The sequence below is a fragment of the Phalaenopsis equestris genome, unplaced genomic scaffold (genome assembly GCF_001263595.1).
Source record: "Phalaenopsis equestris unplaced genomic scaffold, ASM126359v1 Scaffold000552, whole genome shotgun sequence".
Taxonomy (NCBI): Eukaryota; Viridiplantae; Streptophyta; class Magnoliopsida; order Asparagales; family Orchidaceae; genus Phalaenopsis; species Phalaenopsis equestris.
The window spans coordinates 530,324-554,868 of NW_018164992.1; the positions used below are offsets into that span (position 1 = coordinate 530,324).

Here is a 24,545-nt window from a genome sequence, read left to right on the forward strand (position 1 = left end):
TTTATTAGGCCTTTTTCCAATGACTTTATATTTACATATTTAACAACTTTTGCTTTTTACTTTTATACCACCGTGATCTTTCTTATCACATCAAAAGTACCACTTCATAATTTTTAAAAGGTGAAATACATTTTTTTATGCATAAGTAAGGTGGCATATATGTATAAGTTGAAGTTTAGGTGTTGGATATGTAAATTCATAAGAATTTAGTGGTATGTATGTAAATCTTTCTTTCTTTTTTTATTTTTTGGCTTGCCATTGCCTATTCTGTAGGTACTCTTTCTCGCTATTCCATAACAAGAACCAAATCCAGTTGGAATTAAGAAGGAACTTCACTGCTTTCTTTCGTCGAATTGCAAACTTTGGCATTTGCCATATGGTAAGCTTCATCAATTCACTTAATTTTGTATCAGTTCTCTTTCTTCTGCAAGTTTCAGAATCATTCTATGCATGTAACTTTTTCTTCTGATTTTTTTTTTCAATGTTCAGACTAAATTTCTGAATGAAGAAGAACATTTCTGAACCCTCCTAGAAGATGTGAAGATTATTCTCATGCTTATTCCTACAATATCATAGACAACAATAAGCCTTTATCCCACTAAATGGGGCTGGCTACTTGAATCTTTTTTCTCATTATATCTTATTGAGTGTCATATTTTCATTTAATTCTAATAAATTAAGTTCATCTTTTATGCAACATTCTAGGTCTTTTAAGGCCTATCTTTAGCATCAGTCGATCTAAAACCTTTACTCTCTTAATCGGATCATCAAATGGTCGTCGCTTAATGTGAAAAACCCATCTAAGATGACTCTCTCTAATATTGTTCGCCACTAGAGCTACATCAACCCTTTCGTGATTATATTCATTTCACATTTTGCTTTTTAAGTGTAAAGCACTCATCCACTTGAGCATTCTCATCTGAGCAACACTTGGTAGGTTTCATGCTTCTTTATTATAGGCCAATATATGGTTCTTTTATGCATCAATTTTTATGTCATGTTTTTCATAATTTTCACAATCACTTAAATTCTGGGGGAGGTCATAAACCTATAGTAATTGCTTATATCTGTTGTTTAGGCGTGCCAAATTGGATTTTGTAGATTTGGATTGCGTCTAACCTGAAATTGACCCAACCCAAATTTATTTTGACTCGAACCCAACCTGAATATTAAATGTCAAAAGGTTTAGCCAAAACTTGACTCATCTTCAACCTGATTGATCCAAAACTGACTCGCATAACATTTAATTATACACAATAGCCAGTCGAGTTAATTTTGGTCAGGCGGGGCAAATTTCTGTGGGCGGGTCAACCCAAGCTAACACAAAAATCATATCGCTTGGCCGACTCAAACGGACTCGAAAATTAATATGGTCAAAACGAATCCATTTTTCTGAAGTTGGGTTCAAGCTGAGCTGATATATTGGGTCAATTTTGGACAGTTCTGACTTATGACTAGTTAATTTCGCTTTTCCTTTATTGGCAATCTAATATATTATTATTTGGGTTCTTTCAATTCGTTAGCTGTAAGCCTATAACAGCTTGTTCTTGTGCACGCGAGTGAATCAAGCAGACTTGTTGGGAGATCTCAAGCAATATTTACACCATTTTACAGGTAACTTTGATAATTCTGACTGGACATTGTCAGCCACTAAAGCTATGCAGCTGAAGGTGTTTGAATAAATTCATTTTACGGGTAAGCTTTTTTTGCTCTTTTCCCCCCCTTTTTTTGGTTAATTACACACAGCACTTGAAACATTGTTGTTTGCAAAAATAGCACCTGGATGAATTTTTATACTGAACCGATGCATTTACCCATGCCACGATGGAGCCATGGGGGATTTGATAAAAATTAAAAAAAAATTATGGGTTGTGATTTTATGCTGAATTTTGATATTTGAGTGAATTTGAACATTTGATGAAAATTTGTGGTACTTTTGTAAATAGTAATGTTTTGATCAGTTAAAAAGCTTAAGTTCAAGCTACCTCCAACTCAACTCGTTAGTTCATGAGCTTGTTTGTTTAAATTAATTGTGTTAGTGAGGTTCAAGAAATATTGCTGTACAATTAATTTTTTGGGTCGAGTTTAGATTGACATGATAACCTGAATTTGACTCGTTAACTCGAATTGACTTGAATATGAAATGGGTTACGAGAGTCAAGTTCGGGTTGAGTTAAAGGTGAGTCTTATTGGGATTGATTTTTTTACCCATTCAATGTTTTGAATATTTCATTAAATGAAAAATATAAGAAAATTAAACCTGAGGAAATTAAATATAAAATTAAAAAAGCCTGCACACACGCACACAAATAGTGTTAAAGATTTCGTTAATTTGAATTAAAAGTAAAAAAAAAAAAAAACTAATAAAAAGATGAGTAGGAAATAATTTTAATTAATAAAATTTTAAGATTTGCACATACTACTCAATTTCTTCAATTTTAAGCTACTTGTGTAAAGTTCTACCTTGTTATGTGTGTATGCGTAAATAAAAAAATATAAAAAATATTTACATTTTTTTTATTTAAATAAAGCGTATTTGATATATCACAATTTGTTTGATTTAAAAAAAAAACACTGAAACCAAGTTTTAGATATGTCAAATATATTTTTTTAATTAACTTATTTTTTAAAATAAATATAAAAGGAGAATTTACATGCATGCCACATTCCCTATGCAGTCAAAGGTGTTTTTCACCTTTTTTTTTTTTTTTTTTTTTTTAATTTTTACTCAAAAATGGTGATTTTTTTTATATGATATGAAAGAATGGGTTGTATAAATATAAAAATTAAATTATAGTTGCTAGACATGTAAACATATAAGAATCAGCTGGTATGTATGTACATGCTGTAAAATAAATACACAAAAATATATTGAACAAATATGTTTTTGAAATAAATAACTTAAATGCTTGGCTAGTCACTACTATACTCCATCCAAGTACAAATTTGGCCGCACATGTTTGGTACACCCGAGCCTCTTTGAAGCCGATTTAGAGTTTGTGTGAAACAAATTTCAAACTGTTCCCTCGATTCTATTTGGAAAATTATTTTCTAGCTCGTTTCAAGAAATTTCTGTACCTGATTTATTAAAATGCAGTGGCTGTCAGAAAAATACGATCTAATTTTTTGAAATTAAGATAAATTTATAATAGCTATCGTGATTTTTTGAACAATAATTTCGCTTCATAACTACTGCTTCAAACTATTCCAACAAAAATCCTTAAGATGTTTCATATTCTGTGGTCTGGCTGAACATAGAATAGACAACATGCTTTGAGCATTCTCTCTTGGGGATTATTTGGCTCCTTTAATAATAAATAAATATATATACTAAGAAAAATTTAACTATTTATATATTTTTCAATTAGCACGTTATAATTTGCATTTAAATTAGTTTTAAATAATATAAAAGTCTTTATAATATGTGGCAATTACATACATACCAACCAATTACTATGAAATCATATATCAAATACCTAAATTATAATCTTTATATTTATACCACTCAAATTTTCATATCAAGTAAAAATTTTCTTAGTGGTAACTTATCATTGTTATAATGTATGCTATGTATGAAAATTCATAGGAATCAAGTGGTAAAAATGTAAAAAAAAAAAACATGCTAATGTACACAGAAAAAACTAACTAGATTAGCAAATTAAAACATTCAAAGCCATGCCAACCTGCATGACACACAAACCCAACAGTTCATCACAGTTCCACATTAACCCGAAACCCACCCATATATCAAATAACCTGCCACCAAGTTCTTAATAAACCACCACCTGCTACTCAAAACAACTAACACATCAGTTACCTTCTCCTTCCGAACCCTTCATATACAAAGCTTCAGTTCCATCCCCGTTCTGCCCGCCCCCTCCGTTGCCGCTTCGTCCTTCGCCTCCTCCCATTCCCTGCTTCAGTCCTCCGCCGCCGCGTCCGAAGTCGGCAAAAACTCCCGAACCGAGTGTCCCGTCGCCGTGAAACACGTTGAAGCCGGCGTTCGTGCCGGAGCTCATGCTCAGCTGGCTGTGGAGCGCGAGCTGCTGCTGTTGCTGCAGTGCGGACATCGGCGACTGATGGTAGAGCATCGATGATCGAGCGGCTAGGAGCGACTGAGGAGTCATCGGCGGAGCCGCTTGATGTTGCATGTATCGTGCGCCGGATTGCATGACCGTGTTCGATGGATACTGATTGAAAGTAAGTGATGAATTTCATGTTAGGGAAGGGGAAGATTTGCATATGTACCATCTAATTCTCTCATGTATTTACACATCTACCACCTAGACTTTATTTTTTTAACTTTCATGTCACATCAAAAATACTACTATTTAAATTTTAAAAAAGTGATTTATACATTTTCGTGCAAAGTTAAGGTGGCATGGCATGCATGTGAATATTGAATTTTGCGTGTTAGATACGTAAATAGATACGAATCGAGTGGTTTTTATGTAAATCTTGCTTCGTGTTGTGCATTTACATACATACTACCGAATTCTTACCTATTTACATATCTAACAACTAGATTTTATATTTTAGATTTATGCCACCCAAATCTTTTCATATCACATCATAAATAACAACATTTAAAATTTCAAAATATGGAATATACCTTTAGGTGGCATGCATGTAAAAATTGATATTTGGGTGTTAGATATGCATATAGATAGAAACTGAGTGGTATGTATGTAGATCTTCCTGCATGTTAGAGCATTTACATACATAACACCCAATTCTTATGTATTTATACATGTGACACCTAAACTTTATATTTTTACATTCATACCATCCTAATCTTTCATATCACATCAAAAACATCACCATTTTTACCGTGAATTACATATTTTCATGCATTGTTAAGATGGCAAGTGAGTAAAAATTTGAATTTGGGTGTTAGATAAATAACTAGAATTAATAAATTAAAAATGTTTGATTTATATATATATATATATATACAAATTAACCCGGATCCCGCTTAACATTTGGGTCTAGAATCCCGACTGGTTTAATTTTTGGGTTGGGTTCAAGTTAGACCGGTATATATATAAATATTTTTTTGCAATTTCACTTAAATTAGGGGGAAATAAGAAAATAGAATTGATATAAATGGCAAGGAGTGAATCTCACCTGGGACATGGTGGTCATTTGTGGCTGGCTATCAGCAATGGCAGCGAGGTACATAAGATTCCGCTGAAGTTTAGCCTGATTTCTGCAACAGGATTAACAAATAAAGCAAATACTAGCGTGCATCAATGTCTAAGAGTTAGATATTATGTGCAGGAAAAAAAAAAAATCAAATTTTCAAATTTACATATACATATATTATTATGAAATGCATCATTTTGGTAAATACATGGAACGTAAAAATATGAAAGCAGTTTTATGCCAGCAATTTGCAGAAATGTTTTTATTTATTTGCAGCTAATACTATTTTATAAATGTATAATTGTTATACATATATCATAAAAGATTATATGATCAAGCAATAAATATTCTAAATTCAATTTCATAATCACCTAGGCCCCCCTTTCAGTAAGTTTTTTAGTCAAATTGGTTCAATTTGAGTACAATCAAACTTAGATCAAACCGTTGAAGCACAACTGGAGGGTTTGTATCGTCAATTGAATGTCAAATGAACTTTAAATTTAAAATATTTATAGTCAAATCAAGCGTCTTGATGAGAGAAACCCAACAAGTCTAAGATTGCTCAATGACAAGGTCATTAAGACACCTAAATCCTTAAAAGATGGTCCTTGATAAAGGGAGATGAGTATGAACAATCAAATCAGATGGAGTTATTCGCCAATAGACCAAAATACGCCTAAAAAAATATAAAGCCCCCTCTCTTCGCTTGGAGGGAGGAGAAAAAAGAGAAGTGAAATTTCAAAGTCTTTTCTGGAGAGAAGACTTGACAAATAACAACTGACCCCGGTAGCCAGTAGCCGGCAACCACAATCGACCAACGAACTCACCGACCACTGACTATCGGCAACCACAACTTATAAACCATTATAGCCAAACTACGGCAGTTGTTAAATTTCCTAACACTTAAATTCTTTTATTTATATAAAGACAAGTGTAATTTTCAATGTAAAATTGTAACCCTCTTCTCTATCATGAGAGAAAAGCGTACCCCTGTACTTACAAACATAAAGTTGATTATTTTGACTGGCTCGGCCCCGTGATTTTTTTATCTTTCAACGATTCTCTACGTAAAAATTTTAGTGTCTTCTCCCACTATTCTTCTATTATCTGAGTGCGTGTTGGATCTTCGTACAACGTCAAATTACTACTCTACCGCAGCGAATTTTTTGACATACAACAATAATAATATTAGTTTCATCTAATGCAATAAATAAAAGGAAAATTGACATGCATGCCACTAGATTCTTACGTATGCACATACCTAACATCAAAAATTCATTTTTTTTATACATATGCCACCTCGTCTATGTATGAAAAGGTGCGTATATTTTAAAAATTAAAATAGCTGCATTTTTAATGTGATATGAAAGATTCGAGTGGCATAAATATAAAAATGAAAGTTTGTGTTAAATATGTAAATACACAAGTATGAGGTGACATGTATGTAAATGGCCGTAAAAAACAGCCATATTATGCCGGTTAACAATAAATCGGTCTTGTTCAACACAACAATTTAATTTTATCCAAAAAAAAAAAAGTGAAATTAATTATTTTTTAAATGAAAAATTCTGTTATTGAAATCAAATAAAAATAGAGTGAGAGCTCAAAGTTGACAGAACCACATGATTTGATACTTACTCAGCACATTCATCTGTTTTTCCAGAATTCTGGTTGTCAAGAATTGCCAGAATCAACTGCTTGTTCTCATCCAAATACTGCAAAAATAAAATAAATAAATAAATAAATAAAAATAAATCATTGACATATAAAGCACAAAAAATACAAAATGTAATTTCTAGATTTTCTATCCCACAATATAAAGATCTAATTAACTTCATTTTTAATGCATCTTAATCGCGATTTTCTAGATTTAGTATCTTGGATATTATTTATTTTATATATCCCAATTTCTCTTATCTTGTTTATTTTATCATTAAAAGCTATAACTCACTAAATTATCCTTATTAGAATACAATTTACATATAAACTCTGCTAAAACTTCAACTGCTACCCTCTTAGCAGAAGTCAATTTAACACACATTCAGTTTGGCACATCTAAAAAAAATCTAATTTGCCTCTATCTTTGAAGATTAACATTTTTTCACCTTTCAAATTCAACCATCTTTTCCTAGGATCATAATTTCTTTTAATTATTTTCTTTATATGCTAAATCATTATAACTACTACTGCAATTTGAGCAAATTTTATTCCAAAATCATCTTACAACCATTGTAAGGAGATTTAAATTTCTTATAAATAAGAGTAAATTTATTTTTGATCTTATTACTCCAATTTTCAAGTGGCCGAGTGGTGACAAGATTCCTTCTATTCACCATCGGGTTTGGCCCAAAGTTTGAGGCAGTTTATTTGGACTTGTGCTTCACGCTTAATCAGACTTGTTGAAGAAGAGAGGAGTTCCTTCAATTGTTGTTTGATGCTTATTCAGACCTTATGAAGTAAGTTGATATTTCAACGTGATGATGGCATCAAAGTCGGCTTACTTATTTCTTTGGCGACGAGTATCTCTTCAATTTTTCCATGGTTCTTCAACGAATTGAGAGAATCCTACGACTCTATTGCTTAACTCATCAAGATGAATAAGCTTGGGTAAGGCATCTGTTGTCAATAGATGGACAAAGTGTGGGCTATTTCACTGCGGTCATATTTGGGCTTGTTGAGTGAAACGAGATGTCAGTGACCAGCCATATTTGAGCTTGTTAAGTCCAACCATTTGTACTCACATGAGTCCTAGACTGAGTTGTAAATAAACTTGCACTTCTCTAACTTGAAATATTGAAGCTCAAAAACTCAAAAATTCTCTTGACTTCCCAAATTATGACAAATCTGAGAAATGAACCTCAACCTTTTGAAATTGCTACCTCTAATATGCTTGTAATAGAGATATTTATGAACAGTCTTTTGAATGTAGCTTTGACATTGATATGTTAAATGTTCAATTGGGAAACACGTATTTGACACGATGTAAACCCAAATTATAAAATATATAATATTTTTTGGTATCTCAACCCAAAGCTCAATGCCAATCCAAATAATATAAAAAACCACTTGAATGGCATGATGGAAAACATTTATCACTGGTTAAATATATTTAGGGAACAAAATTTCAAGCATGATGTTCCAGATAAATTAAAAAAAGAGCCTTATCTATAGAGAAATTCTTATAAAAATTTGAAAACGCATTCTTGAATCACAAGAGAGTTTTCAATATTGTAATTAACTCATGTTGGAATAAAGCATATTCTTCTTTCTTGGAGGAAAATTTGAGAATAACTTTAATTGGTTTGCTATGTGTAATAGCTCTTAAATATCGATCACGGATTAGTGATATTGGCCATTGACTATTTAGGTTGATGAGTTGGCAGGCTCCTCCTTATGTGTCTTATTGATGATAGAAAGTCCGCCCAAGTAAGGTTTAAATTTTCTATCAACTCTTTGATAAAAAATAATTAGCCTTCTCAGCACCAAAATCAATCTTCTCACTTGGAATATTTAGAGTTCCTCTTTTTTATTTTAAGAAATAAGTTGTAGCATAACATAAGGAACTATCATGGTTGTATCTTACTTCAATTTGATGTACTTATGAAGCTTTTTCTCTTTCAGCTTGAAATTGATAATCTTCCGAGTTCTCACTCATGGGGGATGAATTTTATGGCTGTTGATGGTGAAGTGTGATGAATGACTGAAGTCATATCCTACTTATGAATTTTATAAATATAAGATCTCTGAGAACATAGATCAGATGTCACACCTATTTTATTTTCAACATGACTTTCTTCTTCATAAGGATTGAGTCTCTAGATTTGTTTATCCTTCCATTTGGACCATTCGAGAATAGATTCTTGGATACATGGTCCAAGTGTCACTCTCTGAAGTTCACCATCAAGAACTTATTCATGTAGGTTTTAAGCTAACATAATAGATAGCAGCTTCCTGATTGGAGCCATATTGGTTTCAATCACAAGTTTTCGTATCTTCTCTTTAATAAGCTCCTTTCTTTGGCAACTTCTAACCATGTGCACTCCAGCGAACAAAATCTCATCTCTTCTTCTTTTTGGAACTAAAGCTTATTGAATGATCGGTTGCTCAAACAACAATTGTTAAGCTCCAAATTTAATATTTTTTTTCTCCATTGCCTTTTTTAGATAACTTTCTTCTTGATGCTTAAGTTTTAAAATTATGCCTTCCTAGTATAATTCTTTGATGTGCTGGTCAAAATGCATAAATATGCAGATATTTTAACAAATTGAGGCCTCTTATGTAGCTTTGAACATATATAATAATGGCTCTAACATCAACAATTGGGAATAAAACATCCATTGAGTAGAATAGTGTTCGTACATTGTGGGATTTCCTATGGGAGAATATTCTTGTTTATAGAGAATAAAATAACTCCTTAAGGTGCCAGCCATCACAATAATTGCTAGTAACAATATTTTCTTTCAAAATTTAATATTGATAAATTTCTTTTCATTGACACTCATGAATTTCTGTCAAAACTTTCAGTAGTAGATACTTAAACTTAAAGCTCAAGTATCCCACCACGATTTTTGCTTCTCTCTATAGGAACTTTTCAACAACAAATACCTAGATTTGGATCCAAATTTTATGCTTCAATGCTCACAAAATAAATGTCATTTTGTTAGGACGTTTCAGTAATAGATCCTTAGACTGAGATAAAAGAGATGTTTTTCCGTTCATTGTACATAATTTATCTTTCTGTAAGGACTTTTTGATATAGATATTTGGATTGAGATTCAAATGTCATATTACGATGATCGCAAGACTGATTTTTATCTGTTTGTTGGTAGTTTTTCATAAAATACTCTTGGATGGAGATTTAAGAATCATACTCTAAAGCTTATCAGAAAGATTCATCTTTTTCATGGGCAACTTTCGGCAAATGTCATACTTTGATGCACACCAAATAGTTTATCTCTGTTAGAACCCTTCGGCGGCATATTCTTAAATTAAGATTTATGAGTCATGATCTGATACTCACCACATAATTTGACTTTTGTTGGGAGCGTTCGATGGCAAACTCTTAGATTGAAATCTAAGAGTCACGCCTCAATGCTCAACAAATAGTTCTCTTTCTATTGAAACATTTCAACAGCATATTCTTCAATTAAAATTGAAGGATCGTGCCTCCAAACTTTCCAGATAGAATTTACTCAATTTTTTTAGTACATACAATAAATAGAAGTATTTTTTTACTATTCTTTTTTAAATTTTTTCTGCTACCATATATAAAATAAAATTAATTTTTTACCAAATAAAATTAATTACAATAAGATAAATCTTTCTTATTTGGGTGCTAGAAATATGTAGGCTCCAAAAATTTACTTCGCAAACTCTTTTAGGTTGATAGAGTTTTATGTTTGGTATTCCGGGTCAATTTTTCATAAGATGGTTTGTAGATAAGACATTACCTAAAAATTTCGCCCTCATTTTGTGATAACCATTTCATTTAGGGTTCTAGGTTTCCCATAGGCACAAACCCTTATTATACTGGAGTTAACCCAAACAACAATAGGAAAATAAAAAGTATTACTAAAAAATCCAAATATGTGATTACAACCACACATACTGAAATAGAAAATAACAGCATACCACAAACTCCACGGGTGGTAGAGGTCGACAAGGTGGTCTGAATGCAGTGGGAGGTGGATGAGATTGGCCCCCACATCAATTGATGAAAAATCCTATGAACCTTCCCACTTAAACCAGACAACTGATTTAAGGGTGGAAAAGAAGCACAGCCCACTTGAATTCCTGTTACAGGACCCACATCGGTTTGTTCCTACCTCTCGCAATAGGGTTAAATCCGAATCAACCTATGGTTAATTGCCCCTCGTGATAACAGTAGAGCACTTTCGATTAAATTTAGTCATTAAGAGTTAAATATTCAACATATAGTAACAACATACTTGAATTTTAAATTATAAAATTTATCACATTGAGCTTAAAGTTGATGGTCGAAGAAATAACGACGAACTTGGTCAAGATCCCTTGGTTCTGTCGTTTGATCTGTCTAGTCAGAGAAGGTAGTTGACCCAAAATGATTGAAAGATCAATGTTAGCAACCATTAGTTGTGTCGTCCAAAAAAAATTGTAGATTTGGAGTGGATGTTTAAATAAGGAGACAAATTTAAGTAGACCTTTGCTAACTAAATTCTTTGTGTCAATCAAAGATACCTTTACGATTCACAATTCTGAGTAAAAAATTGTTGGAAAAAATATGGGCTACAAGCATTATCGTAATTTAGTGGTGTCAACTGGCAACAAACCACCAAGTCATAGGGCTTCAGTTATAACTGATACTTTTAGTAGAGTCATTGGGTCAAACCAAGTTGATAGAGGACTTGTGTCACGTTCTTACTGACATGAGATTGTTTTGAGTGTGAATATAATCATTCACTCGATATAACATTCGCTCTTTGTGTGCCAAAATCAATCAAAAATTTGTCATACCGGACAAACAATTACGAAGTGTGGATGAAGTTTATTTTAAATTTTGATGTGATTGATTTCAATTTGAATATTTTAGTTTGTTATTTTGAAATTTTGATTTAGAATTTGATTTAAAAGTTAAGCCCTCCTATTGAAATATTCGATCAGCAGGGCCATAATCAAAAGAATAGATATTTGAAACACTTGTGTTTGTAATTGATATAAAATTTATCACTTGAATATTTCTAAAATATTACCTCATATTATATGATTTAAACTTGCAAATTTTACGTTTGTGATTTGAACATTATTAAAACAGGACTTGTCAGCTCTTGTTCATAAAGGGAGGACAATCGAACTAGTTGAGCAGAACTTACAATCCTACCCCATAGACAAGGAGCCCCAATTGAGAGCATACATGATTTGATTATCTTGAATTTGATTTTTTTAAGACATGAAGGACCTTAACCTTACAATAATTATAATTTTTTTTTTAAATATCGAGTCATTTTAACAAAATTTTAAATAGGCCAAAATTTAAATCAATTGCAACTCCAATCACTCGAAATTTTGGGAGCCTCCCAACATTTCCCCGTCTTGGGAGGCAATGGAAACTGTCATAAAAGACATGATGATAAGCGTCATGAGACACTACAGTCAAGATACAAAAGGGTATTTTAACCCACCGGTCTTAAAAGACTCGTTGGGCCTTCAATTTACTTACAAAAAGTTAAACACAAGCAAGTATTTCCCTGAATTGGTACTTAACTTTCTTTGAATAATAAATAATTCCTCGGATAAGTACTTGAGTTTCCCATTACAGCTATTTAGTCTTTTCTGCTTTTTATAAAAAATTTCCCAAACGAGTACATAATTTTTCCTTGACAATACTTAATTCCTTAGACAGTTCTAAAGGTTTCTCAAATTAGTATGTTCAAAATTTTCCCCCACCATTTTTATACCTTTTAAGTGTGAGGCAGCGACAAAAATAAAAAACAACAATTTTTATTTTTTCGATTGTTTGATTTTTTTTTGTGTGTTTAAACAGAATTAAAGAGAGGAGAGGCTAGGGTAGCTTGAATAGAAAGGAAAGGGGGCTAGCAGGCTAAGGGTTAATATTGGAGGAGAATGTGTGACTGTGGAGACAGAGAGATGCGACACTGGCAAGAGATGATGGCTCAAGTTGTGTGCATATGGAAAGGAAAGAGAAGATGGGAGCCTTCGACTTCGTTGTGTGGACCGAGATGTGGAGATAGGTCGGATGCAATAACTAAGATGGTGAAAGACGTGCAGCACTAGAAGGAAGAGGTGAATCAACTTCTTTGTCATGTGAAACAGAAGAAATGAAGAGGGTTTATGTGTAGGTTCAGTCAGCGACTAGGAGTTTCAGAGGACTTTGTTGTGATACTGTCGTTGCTTTCCTTAGCAAACTTATCGCAAGGGTTTCAGTCACGAGGGAGAAAGAAGCCAAGCGGGTGGTACATGTGAGAAAGACGAATTGGGAGAGGAATAAGTGGAGCGGGGAATGGCTTGAACGAATGTATACAATTTAGAGTGATAGGCTTCAATTGTGTGTACTGAAGCCAACAACATAATTATGTGGAAGATTGACGGAAGTTATGGGCATTGTTGTGAGGTTTACCGAGAACAGTTGAAATGCAACTGGGCGTGCCTGAAATGTTTAAATATTAGTTTAATATTATTTAAATTTAATTAAACCTAATTAACAATATTATCTTTATTAGCTTTCAACGTCAACATACAATCAACCCTTGGAACTTAAAAATCAAGCCAGACTTAAGCTCCTCTTTCGAGTGGATGTACAATAAATTGTAGGTTGGCTCCGCACTAAGAGCTACCGTTGAAGCTAAAAAAATAAGAAAGCTTTCTGCTCAATCTTAAATAGTATTATGGTTAACTCCTAGTGATTAAAAACTAAAGAAATCCTAATATCTTCCTTCGATAGAAGTACAACCTACCTTAGGACATAAAGAACGAGAGAGGCTTATGCTCCTTCTGAAGTAGAAGATAATTCATCACCAAGAAAGTCCTCTTTATATGAGTTAACCAAAGTTCACTCAAATTAAGTCAATCCATACTCTCACCGCAATTAAAGGATTATACATATACATGAGTTTTGACGTATAAATTGAGAAAAACAAAAAATTAAAGTGATTGAGTCACTAACTGCAAAAAGTTTCCTACAAATTCTAGAAGGAACTCACTTGTTGTCATCATAACAAGATAAACAAACATAGGACAGTAATCACGCCAATTGTATACATGAAAAAAGTCTTCATAGCATAAATTAAAACAAAAAAGAGAAAGATCAAGCACTATATGCATTGACAAAGCTGAGTCAGCTTAAAGAAAGATGCCTACAAGACATTAGAGTTAAGTCGCCACATACGTAACAGGGTAGATCACATCTCTCTCTAAGTAAAAATAAACCTAATAATTTTACCAAAACTCTGCAAAAAAAATCGTAAGCAGAGTGACACAGAACTGTAAAAAACACTTTACAAGAAGTATAATGTTGTAGAAAAGCAACTTCAATGCTCGAGCTCCCAATACCCGAACATCAAAAATAGCATGATCAAGAAGGTGGTTCCCTTTTAATAGCTCCAAATATATCTCATAATGCTAAGTAATCTTCTAAAAATAATAAAAGCTCCAAAAATATAAAGAAGTGAAACCAGCACAAAATAGACAAGTTGGTAACTTGAGCCCCTTACAAATGTGAAGAACTCCAACTCCCTAAAACAAGCTTAGCATCTTGCTTGGAATGCTGTTCTTGATTCCCTGTCTCTCTAGAATTAATTCGATTTGAGAAACTCAACCTTCTCCACAAATAGAAATTTCTCAGAAATAATTTCTATAATGGTCTCTAAAAGCTCCCCCAACAGAATCGACCAAATTCTTAGTTTTCTTTTTTTATCATAGTCTTCATTTTTATGGTCTCTTTGAGCTCATTTTATGCTTATATATGATTTATGACCAGCATAAATCTATAAAAACTAGAAATCATGTGATAAATGCACTTATGCTTCTTTTTCAAAGACTAATTGTGCTCTTCTTGCGCTCCATTTGTTAAGCAACCAAGTGATAATTCAAGTCAGCAAATAAATAACTCAATAAGCTATAAACGTCGAACACAACCTTGACAAGAGAGTGGAAACTGCAAACTCGCATACAAGGAGTCGAAATCGGGATGGGATTTCCATCCTGTGAGACCCGTGGCAGGAAACTTTCCACCTGTTGCGAGATTTTCATGTCATGTGGGATCTTATTAACTATATTTTGATTTTTAATTAGAGTTTAATTTATGTATTAGTATAACTATATGTTGTTTTAAAACTGATGGGAACACTTCTACTTTGGTTTATGATATTTGGATACTTTATTTCTTTGTTTTCTCTGAGCTGGAGTGTTGTAACATATATTTCTTCAAGTGGTGAATATGTATCTTCAAGAGAACAAGTAGTGGATCCTCTCTCGGCATCCACACCTCGCTGAAACCATCATTTTGACATGTTTTCCCTGCTGTTTTCAGCCCATGCAGCTTCTGAATTCCTTTAATCCCCTTCCAAACCCGTTGACTTCACGTATCATTTTTCTCTTGCTATTTTACAATTTCTACCGACAAAATCCAATCCTTTAACACCTTCAAAGAATCCTAGAATAGTGTCAAACTCGGTTTAGAATTGAATCTTATATTACAAGAATAGTGAAATTATATTCCACTTGGTCAAAATAATGGGAGAAAAAAAGTCATGATAAAATTAATCCATGACAAAGATAAGCAAGCCGTTATGTTAAATACAAATAGCGATGTGACCTTAACAAACCTTGAAGTATAACCAAGCTCCACTCAAATGGGCATATAATCCAAACAATACACACAGCCAATTAGAAGGAACAAGCATGGTAATTTGAACATTAAAAACATGTTAATGCCACTATCTCAAAGCTTATAAAAATGATTGATGCAAACACCAAAATCATCACACCCATAACAACCAATCTGATCTCAAAACATACGAATAAACTACTCAAATTAGGAAAAATAAAGGCCTCAAAGTTCACTTGGATTTGCCCTAAATACTAAAACACAAAATCTAGCATAAAACTATTGAAGTTCTTGCCTAGCCCGATGAGTTGACTCGACCTTTCACCGCATCACCTTGACACCAACATTCATAATATAATGTTATACCCCAAATACATGATTGTTCCAAAGCAATTCCTCCATAAATACATCGACTAGAAAAACCAAATCGCGTTTCTTAATCAACACGAAAACAATCCTTTTGAATTCAATGAACTACATGATTCCTCCGGTTGAATGGAGAGACCAATCAAATGTCAAATTTTTTACTCTCCCACGACATCTCTCAAAATTTGAGGGACTCTCCAAGTTTTATTCTCTTATTGAGAAGGATCAATAAAATTCCCATTTCAACACATTATTGTCCCCTTCATCTTCTTCCTACCTGTGAATTGAAGGCGGAATTCGCTTTATGTGGTGATTAAGTGTATTAAAACAAGGAGTTGAGAGCACTTAAAGCGAATATGGAAGAAAGCAACTAAACTGAGTAGGAAAAGCAAATCTGTTTTTAGATACAGCTTTTAGCTTCTATATGAAAATTATTAGTGAACTTGAGCATTAAAAAAAAAATCTGAGCATTGTTAGTAGTTCCTAGTTAATCAATTGTTTTATGGGAAATTTACACACACTACTTATGTATTTACATATCTACTACCGAAACTTTCATATTTACATTTATAAAACTTCGGTGTGATAACTTTATGCATGAAAATGTGTTATTTTTAGATAAAGTAGGTGATAGTGGTATTTATTAATGTGATATTAAAGATTTGAGTGTTATGCATGTAAATATTAAAACTTGGGTGTAAGAAATGTAAATACATAAAAATTTTGTGGTATGTATGTAAATGCCCTTTTTTTAATAGTGCATATTTATTAAAAACATTATATAAAGGACACCCCAACCATAAAAACTGTCTGCTACAAACAACAAAATCTCAACCATAAATTTTGTTCGGCAATTAGAAGAGACAACTCCGATCAATTTGCAGAAAAGCAAGGTAGCACACAACCTTGACCCTTAAAACATAGACGACAAACTTAAGGAAATAACTCCGAACACTACAATGTGGTACTTTTCTGCAAATTTAAAATGTTTATTTTGTGATAAAAAAATAATGGTTTTAAGAAAAAGGAATAGAATAAATTATACCCGTCCTAACCCTTCAAAAACTATGTTGATTGGAGAAATTTAAAATCCAATAAATTAGACTGTTGTTGATGCATAAAATAAGACTAACATAGCTAGTCAAGGATTGGTTAATGAATGAAAAGAATTTCAGCACATGCGATTGCTCATTGCAAAGCAAAACTTTATGAGAGGAGAAAATTGAAAAAGTTCAGTACACTTCCATTTAATGATTTTGTGCTACAATTTGACCAAACCGGGCACCGCCCTATCAAACCACAAACAAAAGAATCAGATTTATAATAGTAACGCAACAAAACTCCAGCTTAAAATTAAGGGATAATTACATGTGGACCACCCATAACGTTGATATTTACAATTAACCACCCAGGCGTTTTTTTTTTTAAAAACCGAACCGATGTAATTATGCATGTCAGGATTAAACTATTGAGATTTTCATAAAAATGAAAAATATAGGTTGGGATTTTACCATGAATTTTGATATTTGAGTGAGAATTTGAGATGAAAGAGGGTGGTTGATTTGTAAAGAGCAAGTTTTGGGTGGTGGTATGTAATTGCCCCAAAAACTAATCGCCAATATAATGAGAAAAAATACGGCAATGGGGACGATTGATGGACAGCATGCTCGAAGGGAAGAGAAAGAAGTTGACAAGATGGGCTAAAACCCATTACAAGAAAAAAAAAATAAAAGTAAACCACACCACCACAAGTCACGATATTTTAATACTTTGTATGTTTCTGTAGTTGGAAGTCTGATGTATCTTATGATTTGAACCAAACCAGATATTATACATGCAATTGAAGTGTTCAGTAGGTACATGGGAAATCTAGATAGACGCCATTGGCAGGAGGTGAAATGCATTCTCGGATATTTGAGTAGGGCACTTTGCTTTGGAAGTGCAAAGATAGTTCAAATCTCGGAAGTTCAAATCTGGCAAGACATCTAAATAGTAGAAGAAGTAATAACATGGCATATCTTCACTTTGGGGAACACAATGATGGGTTAGATTTCTTTGTTGCAGAAGATTATTGAACTTTCAACAACAAATGTTGAATATATTATTATCACTCAGACAAGCAAGGAGATGATTTGGTTGCAGGGCCTTATGATAGAATTGAGCAAGAACTAGGGAATTGGGAAGTTTCATGTGATAATATGAGTGTTATTCATCTTTCTAAGGGCGCTATTTTTTCATGTCAGCACAAAGCACATTCAGTTGAGGTATCACTATATGTTATCTCCAATAAGATGACAGTTATTTTTATAAAATATATAAACAACTCAGAATCTTACGTATATATTAACAAACGTGATAACTATAAAAAAACTGAAGATATATTTGACTTTAATTAGAGTCCAAGAAGGTTAAGATCGGAGTTGAGCCACACTACGATACAAAATTATGAAAAAGGTACAGATGTAGGTGCATATGTGGTGAAAAGGTGTTGAGGCGCAAAACAGTCTCCACGAGAGAAATTGTTGTGTATGAACCCTGATTGGCGACAACAGAACACACCGAAATAATAGGTGTTTATGACGCAGATCACCTAAGCCTGGATGGCACACTCGTGCGTGGAGACAGGGTACAACGCCCCCATGCCATACAATGCAAACCCACAACTATTTTTGGGGCACCTAAACCTATTTTTGGGACGCCTCCCCCTGTTTTTGAGGCGCCTATGCATGTTTCGGAGAGTGCGACGCACCCTTGCTCAGAAGTGGCACGGGCGTGCCTGTGGCAATTCTCTCTTCTGATTCGATTCTTATGACTTTGATTCAAGCAACAAAATAGGCAATTCTCTCTTCTGATTCGATTCTCTCGCATGCGGTGTTTCTCGATTGTTTCTCCCATGAAAATGAATTGTTCGAATGAAGTCTTCAAAGCAAGAGCTTTCTCTTAAGAGATCGAAAAAAAGGTTTAGAGCAAAAATCTATAAGTTTTGTGCTTACATATAGTTTATATGAGTATGTATCTATGTACAATTTTGGTTCATATTTTTTTTTTTTTGTAGTTTGGCTCTATAATTTTTTCTGTTGTGGTTCATAGTGTCTGGATTCATAGAGTGTGGTGCTCCCTTACTCAACAGTGGCGTGGACACACCTACGACAATTCTCTCTTCTGATTCGGTTCTTAAGGCTTCAATTCGAGCAACAAAATAAGCACTCTTGCGTTCGGTGTTTCTCAATCGGTTCTCTCATGAAAGTGATTTTTCAAGAGGGAGATTTTAGAGCAAAAGCTCTCTTGTGAGATAGAGGAAAATTTGGATTGAAGATCTGAAAGTTTTGTGATTATAGAATGTTTGTATTAGCGTGTATCTACGTAATTTTGGTTCATAGTGATTTTTTTTTAGTGTGGCTTCATGATTTTTTATCATTCTCGAGTTTTTCCACATAAATTTTAATGTAACTTTCTGATATTATTTTGTTGTGTTTCTACTCGAGTTTTTTTTGTTGTTGATTTTTTTAATTGCTTTGATTTTATTCCGCATTATGGTTTTGATTTCTAATTGATCGAAGCCCAAGGTTTATAGTTTTATCATAGCATGACGCACTTAAAGTAGTTGTAATTATTGAACATTGTGTAGATCTAAATTGGTCATTTTGCCTCAAAGCAGCAATTGTTGTGGCAATCAAGATTGTCATGACATTCTCAGTCACCGCACTAATCTCAATCATCATTACGATTGCGGTTGTCAAAATGAGACATGTCCAGAAAGCCCTAGCAAGGCTTTTCGATATACACACAAATCAAACAGCAACTTCTGCTTCATTAGTTCATCTCAATAAAACAAGAGAGAAAAGGGAAGCATCAAAACCACCTCCACACTGAAATTCTTTGAGACCTTCAAGAAGAGATCGGCGATAGTCTTAGGTGCATACATAGGCACACTTAATAATGTCTCTCTTAAGCAAAAAGTGAGAACATACTTGGCAACCGGCTTGTTATGATTCGCAAACCTCATGGGTTGCCCTAGTGAAGCCACAATATGATCCTTAAGAGACACATTCTCAATTTTCCTAATCATGAGAATAAGTGAGGTTTTAATCACCATCTAAGAGTATAAAAAGTGGGAGACAATATAAAATAATTTGTCAAAGGTGTGAATGTTGACAGAGAGAAGCCGGGTGAACCATCAAAGTGCCCAATATTTATTCATTAAGAACACTGGACGGTGAATGACATCAAAGGCAATGATAAGTCTAATTACATCATTGAACCCTTTCAAATGATAGATGAGGTCAATTGCCCCAGTATAATACTAGATCGAACAAGCTTGAACATTGGATTAGCTCCTCCAAAAACTTCACAAAAAAAAAGAAAAAGAAGAAAGAGATGCCAATAATAATAAGATAATGAAGATTGTTGAGAACTCCTCTCACTATAACCTCTCTTATTGATTGGAGATGATCAACTGATTAGAAGTAAGAAACAAAGAGGTGACGCGAACGGTGTGGTCAGAGTGTGTAAGAGATCAATAATTTAATATCTCAATGACGTATATTATGGTGACAACAGTCAACCCAACAAAGTTTTAGCTCTTCCCGTGTGATTTGATAACTCGTAGTTGAGGTTGTCAATCAGCACAAAGTAAGCACTGGATGAAAATCTCTAGGGGTCTCTACTTGACAATCCTTTATACTAGTTTTCCTTCAAGCTTAATGATCTCAACAAAATAACCAAAAGATGGGAATGATAGATTTTTTTAGTATGATAAGTAGAATTTTCAAAAAAAAAAAGTGCATTTTAAAGTGAAGAAGAGAGCTGCCAAGATTTTGGAAAAAGAAGAAAATGGATCGAGAGAGAGAGTGTGTGTGTGATTATGGAAAATGAGATCATACACAAAGTACATGCATGATCAATAGAGCTTCAAAATATACATCGGGTTGTTGATGCCCTCAAACACTAAAAAACGAGAAAAGAACAAGCTTTGATAGGATTGAATAAATTGAAGTAACAAAATAAAAGATAAATGAAAACTGCAAAACAATTGACTGAAATTAGTAGTTATCACCACTTATTTGACTGAGGAGAAATTGAGGGGAAAAAATTTTATGGCTAATGACAATTTCAACTTTTATGGCATGCCAGAATAGTGATAGCCCAACAAATTTTTTTTATTATGTTTTGTGAGCAATCTAAATGGAAAAATAAATTTATTTACGTCTACTATGTAAATCTAGTGACAGAAATGTGACTTTGGGTGATCAAATTATTAAAAGGTGTGAACGATTTAGATATCTTGGGTCTGTTGTCCAAAACGATGGTGATATAGATGGGAATGTTAATAGTAGAATTTAAGTTGGTTGGTTAAAGTGGAGGAATGCTTCGGGTCTTTTGTGTGATAGAAAAGTACCGCTAAGACTGAAAGGAAATTTTTATAAAACGGTGGTGAGGCTTGCAATGCTCTATGGCGCTGAATGTTGGCCTTCAAAAGAGAAGCATAATAATAAGTTAAGTGTTGCCGAGATGAGAATGATTAGGTGGATGAGTGGCTTTACACTTAGAGACAAAATGCGGAATGAATATATTCGTGATAGGGTTGGTGTAGCTCCTGTGACAGACAAAATTAGAGAAAGTCGTCTTAGATGGTTTGGTCATATTAAACGTCGACCATTAGATGATCCGATTAGGAGAGTAGATGCTTTAGATTCGACTTGTGTTAAGAAAAACAGAGGTAGACCTAGGAAGACTTGGCTTATTATATTAAAAATGATCTTAATTTACTAGAACTAAATGAAAATATGACACTAAATATGACGCAATGGGGAAAAAGGATTCAGGTAGCCGACCCCACGTAGTGAGATTAAGGCTTTGTTGTTGTTGTTGTACTATGTAAATCTATCGAGCAAACATAAAATATGAAAATTATGAAGTAAAATCTTTTTACATTCCCTCCAATTCCATAAAACCAAAACAACAACAAAGGCTTAATCCCACTATGTGGGGTCGGCTACATGGCTACATGAATCTTTATTTAGTGTCATATTTTCATTTAGTTCTAATAAATTAAATTCCATAATGTTATAAGTATGCATTCTACATGTTGAAAGGATTCATAGGCATTAACCAGTGCACTTTAACAATTAAGTACTTTGAGATGGCGGAACCAACAGTAGTTGATAGCATGATGAATGAATAAATTGAACATCCCAGGTTGGCAGGTTGTTCAAACTTCGGTAAAAAAACAATAAAATAGCAAAACTTCTAGTAATGATAGATGCCAATAAAAGTGTAACATTGAGTACAAATAAACTGGTAGAGATAATAATTTTGGCATTGATGTATGGCAAAACTAGGAAATATTGACTGAGAAATAATTCTATTAGAGAAAATGTGCGATTGACATAAACTGTAGGACTGCTAGTTAAAACTATTTTTTGACCATTTAGGTATGTATAGTGAATAGTAGAAAATGCAAAAACAATAGGATTGATAAAATTTTATGTTGGGTGATAAATAGAATAAACAAGGTAGATTGAAGAAAACATTAATAGCAACCAAGCATGTAAATCCTATATTTGGACTTGACTGAATGGAATGTATAAAAATAGTACTCAGTGGAGGCTCAACGGATACTCGTCCAGTGCCTCCACGTGGCTCACTTTGCTAATGAGAATTCAACTAAATCGGACGCACCAACTCAAAAGCTAAAAGTAACTTGCCCAAATCTAAAGGGGTTGTCAACCTAATTGGATTTGCTCTCTTCCTTAAGAGACTCACTTAGAATATAAGAAAGAGACATTTGAATCAAGAAAGTTGAGCAAATCTCGCCTAGCCTATTAGCAACTGCACAAGCATGCCCCGAGAACTCGCCCCTATCCAGCTAGCCATGTGTATCTATCCAGGGTCTCGATGAGAATATCCATGTGTCCTATAAAAGAGGTGATTGTTTGTTTGTTTAAATTTTTTGTATGGCTTTTTGAATATCGCTCATAACCTGATAAATAAAGAATCTAGAGAAAATTTTAGGGGAATCTAAAATATATTGTATTCTTTATTGTGGCAAATAAAATATTTGGAGCCTCTTTCTCTATCTCTCTCTTCATTGACCCAGTCTTACAAGTCCAGCTAGCAGTGCTTGAATATAGTCCACATATAGATTTGGATCAAAACATGGGAAAATATTTGTATGTGGATTGAACATCTAGCAACAAATGGGAAATAAGAATTCATAAACAACCCCCAAAGAGTTAGGATAAACCCAATGATGATACTAAACATGGATGGATTGAGAAACTATGACAGAGAAAGAGAGAGAGAAAGAGAGCAACGATGAACAAAAGCATTAAATTGGAAGGAAAAGGTTAGCCGGATTAGAATAAGTAATACGCACCAGTTGATGCAAAAAGTTTGCTACATTCTAAAGAAGTAATCCTCACCAGTTAATGCAAAAAGTTTGCTACACTTTAAAGAAGTAATACCCACCAGTTGATGTTAAATGCTTACACGTTTTCCAAATAAATACTATTGCTAGTAGAAGGAAAAAATGAAAAGCCTGGTAGATCACAAAGGCAGTAAGACTTATTTCAGTACGCCGTGTACGGCAGATAATACTCCGCGGATAAAAATGAACAACTAATACAAAGTTCAGAGCTTTCTTACAAAAATGATAGAAAATATAAATGGAAGATTGGCCAATCTACTGCACAATATAAAGCTTTCAGGAACATTAATAATGCTCGCCCTACAGTTAAGAATGATCTATACACCATGATCATCATCTCTTGCTTCAAAACTTTGCATAACAATATTTAAAAAGAATGAAGTAAAAAGCATAAACCATCTAGCAAAAACAATATCAAGAAAAAGGAGATCCAATCAATCAGTCTCAAGGAAATCATCCCCTGAAAACACAGAAAAAAATAATCAAACTCCCCTAAAGCCTCACAAACCAAAGAAAGGACAGCAAAACCATCAAAATCATAAGCCATGCCTCCAAATATCTATCCAAAACCATCCATCAAACATTAACAAAATCCATTCTTTAATTCTTCCAAACATATCAAAAGATTCACCAAAACAGAATCAGAAAAAGATGAAGATGAAGATGAAGACAGCAATATGGCAATACATAATAATCAATCCAATGAAAATGAAACAATAACCGGCGAAACCGAACTAACTTCGAAGGTGAGAAGAAAGAAAAATACCTGTTGAATAATATCAGTGGTGACCTGGTTCGGAGAAGCATAAGCTGCCATCATGGGCTGCATCTGCATCAGATGCTGCTGCATTCTCTCCCTAGCCCTCACTTAAAAATCTCTCACTCTCTCTCTCTCTCACTCTCACTCTCTCTCTCACTCTCACTCTCACTCACTCACAAGTCGGTCTTCTCAATGTCTCCTATCTCTCACCCTGCCCCCACGATCCTTCGAGCAGAGAGAGGAAAGATGATTACAGGGGGGGGAAACAATGAAAAAAGGAGGGTTTTTTGAGTGGATTCGGGGGTTTTTTTTAGTGTTTTCCCTCTGTGTGGTTGCTTTCAAGCACCGATAACCGACCCGGTGGCGTCGTGTCGGCATCTCCGCCTCAAGTTCCAAGATCGGAGCTTTGGTGCGGACGCGATTCCCAGAGAAGAGTGTGCTGCGAGCAAAGGAGGTAGGGTCACCGAGAGTGTGAACACCTCGATCCTTTGAGATTTTGTCTCCCTACATGAGTACTCACGTGC

The 24,545-nt window shown here is 33.8% G+C and overlaps 1 protein-coding gene across 1 annotated transcript; it reads right to left on the bottom strand.

The window, feature by feature from the left end:
• Positions 1-3,628: 3,628 nt before the first annotated feature.
• On the bottom strand, positions 3,629-24,545 carry LOC110029280 (GRF1-interacting factor 1). Its single transcript, XM_020731506.1, has 4 exons — positions 24,028-24,545; positions 6,784-6,860; positions 5,128-5,209; positions 3,629-4,190 (listed from the first exon to the last, which is right to left on the bottom strand). The coding sequence occupies exons 1-4, from the start codon at positions 24,109-24,111 to the stop codon at positions 3,810-3,812; spliced, it is 624 nt and encodes a 207-aa protein (XP_020587165.1). The 5' UTR covers positions 24,112-24,545; the 3' UTR covers positions 3,629-3,809.